At 37.9% G+C, this 2283-nt stretch overlaps 1 protein-coding gene across 1 annotated transcript; it reads left to right on the forward strand.

The window, feature by feature from the left end:
• Positions 1-297: 297 nt before the first annotated feature.
• On the forward strand, positions 298-1722 carry LOC135121447 (uncharacterized). The gene has a single exon (XM_064045776.1). It carries the CDS (start codon positions 298-300, stop codon positions 1720-1722), a length of 1425 nt encoding a protein of 474 aa, XP_063901846.1.
• The last annotated feature ends 561 nt before the right edge of the window (positions 1723-2283 follow it).

The following is a 2283-nucleotide window of genomic DNA, read 5'->3' on the forward strand; positions in this document are numbered from 1 at the left end:
ATATAATGTAATATAAGTGTTTAAACAATCGAGTATTTATTACGGTCCTTCGAAGAACGGCACGACGCCACATTTTGGTCCGTTAGAGCCGGATATTCAGCGAACACGAGTGCACGCGACGTCACCACGTGGTCCATCTATAACAACGCCAAGCAGTAAGTCCCAATTTCCTTTCTTTCATTTATCCAGCAACGTTGATTTGTGTCAAGTTTGTCTGGAGCCAGCACGTGGAGTGATTTATCTACAACTCCTAATAAGTTTAATATTTCATTTATTATATTATTTAATTATATCACAATGGCTGAGTTAGCAAGTTTAAGACAAAAACGGGGCACTGTTAAATCCAAAATTACAAGGATCGAGTCCTTTGCTAAAGCATTTAAACCAACTGATAATGTGTATCAGCTGGAAGCTAGGTTGCAAACTTTGGAAAACGCAATGAAAGAATTTGAACAATATCAAGATCAAATTGAAGTATTGGATGAGAACGATAACGATCGAGAAACAGTTGAAATACAATATTATAACGCTTTAGCCGATATTAAGGCTAATCTCAGTAAACATAAACTTTCTCTTAAAGTAAACACTTCCCAGCCTTCAACTTCTGAAGCAAATGATGGTGGTACTCAATCCAATTCGGTGGTAAAACTTCCATCATTGAATTTACCAATATTTTCTGGGTCTCATTCACAATGGGTATCATTTCAAGATACATTTGAGTCCTTGATACATACTAATAACAACTTAAATGAGTGTCAGAAATTTCACTACTTGAAATCATCACTAAAGGGCGAGGCGCTGGCCACCATCGAGGCATTAACTATTTCTGCCGAAAATTATAAATCCGCGTACGATCTGTTGAAAAGACGGTACAATAATGCCAGGCTAATTGCTCAAGAGCACGTTTTAAATATTTTAAACACACCTACTGTCACTAAGACTAATTCAGTTGCTCTGCGTAAATTAGTAATAGATGTTAGTAGTAATATAGAAGCCCTTAGAGTTCAAAAATTAAATGTTGATGCATGGGATGGGTTAATTGTGCCATTCATTGGTGAAAAATTGGATTACACCACTAAAAGGGAATGGCAGGCCACACTAACCTCCGAATTACCTACATTAAAGGAACTAATAACTTTCCTAGAAAAACGGTGTGAATTTTTAGAATCCTTTCAGTATATAAATAATAAGTCTCACAATGATGTCAGTACTCATAAATTTCAGCAGTCGAATAAACATGTAAATAATAATAACTCAAATAAATACCGACCTATCATTCAAACGGTCACGAATAAAGCAGTTCATTGTTATTATTGTAACGCCGATTCTCATCTCATTTATAAGTGCCCGGAGTTTAATAATTTGCCGATAAATCTGAAAATTCAACACGTAAATAAAGGCCACTTGTGTGCAAATTGTTTGCGGCCAAATCATATTGCCGTAAAGTGTTTTTCTAAAAGTAGGTGCAAAGAATGCCGCATGAAACATCATTCGTTAATACACGATAGCAGACAATCCAATAATAATTCGGCATTGTCTTTATCAAATGGTACCAACGTAACGGCACTGTTGATTACAGCGCTTGTAAATATAGCAGACGCAAAGGGTACGTACCATGAGTGTCGGGTAATGTTAGATTGTGGTTCGCAAAGCAATCTAATAACGCATGAGTTATGTCAAAAATTAGGAAGCAAATTGAAAAAAATCAGTTATCCAAAGTAGTTAATAAATGGGGCTGACGTCACACAAGCTCCGTGTAAATCTTATGGACTTCCGGTCTACTGAAACGGTATCGCTCTCCTTGTCTAACACGTGGCGTTTTTGGATCCCTGTTTGTCGTCTCGCTCTCGCTTATTGTTGTAATGGAGAGGTGTGTGTGGTGCGCGCGCAGGATGGAAGATGGCGCCACCGCTGTATCGCGCGGCGCTCAATTTTTAAATTTATGAAAAAAAGTTTTTTTTCCTCGTCTTTATGCGGGAATCGAACGTCGTCCGATCTCGTGCTAGTTTGTCACCTCGGCATCTCGACTATCGCAGGGACCCTGAATAGAGCGTATTGTCAATCGTATTTATGCGTGTGTGTTTGTATGACCTCGAGTGGAGGAGGGGCCGCCGAGTCGGCCTTTTCCTGCAGCTTATCACACACGGTGCAGTTGGCACATTAAAATTTCGCATGCACAGCGTATGGGAACTAAATACTATTTTAAAATAGATTGAATATTTAATAATAATAATAATAATGGTTTTTATTGCGATTTTATTTTTAAAAGGGTCTATACAAATT

The sequence above is a fragment of the Zophobas morio genome, unplaced genomic scaffold (genome assembly GCF_036711695.1).
Source record: "Zophobas morio isolate AGI-343-1 ecotype UQ-CSIRO unplaced genomic scaffold, CSIRO_AGI_Zmor_V1 ptg000586l, whole genome shotgun sequence".
Lineage (NCBI taxonomy): Eukaryota > Metazoa > Arthropoda > Insecta > Coleoptera > Tenebrionidae > Zophobas > Zophobas morio.

What these genes read in the sequence shown, in the direction of transcription:
- LOC135121447 (XM_064045776.1), top strand. Translation starts at nt 298, where the DNA reads ATGGCTGAGTTAGCAAGTTTAAGACAAAAACGGGGCACTGTTAAATCC.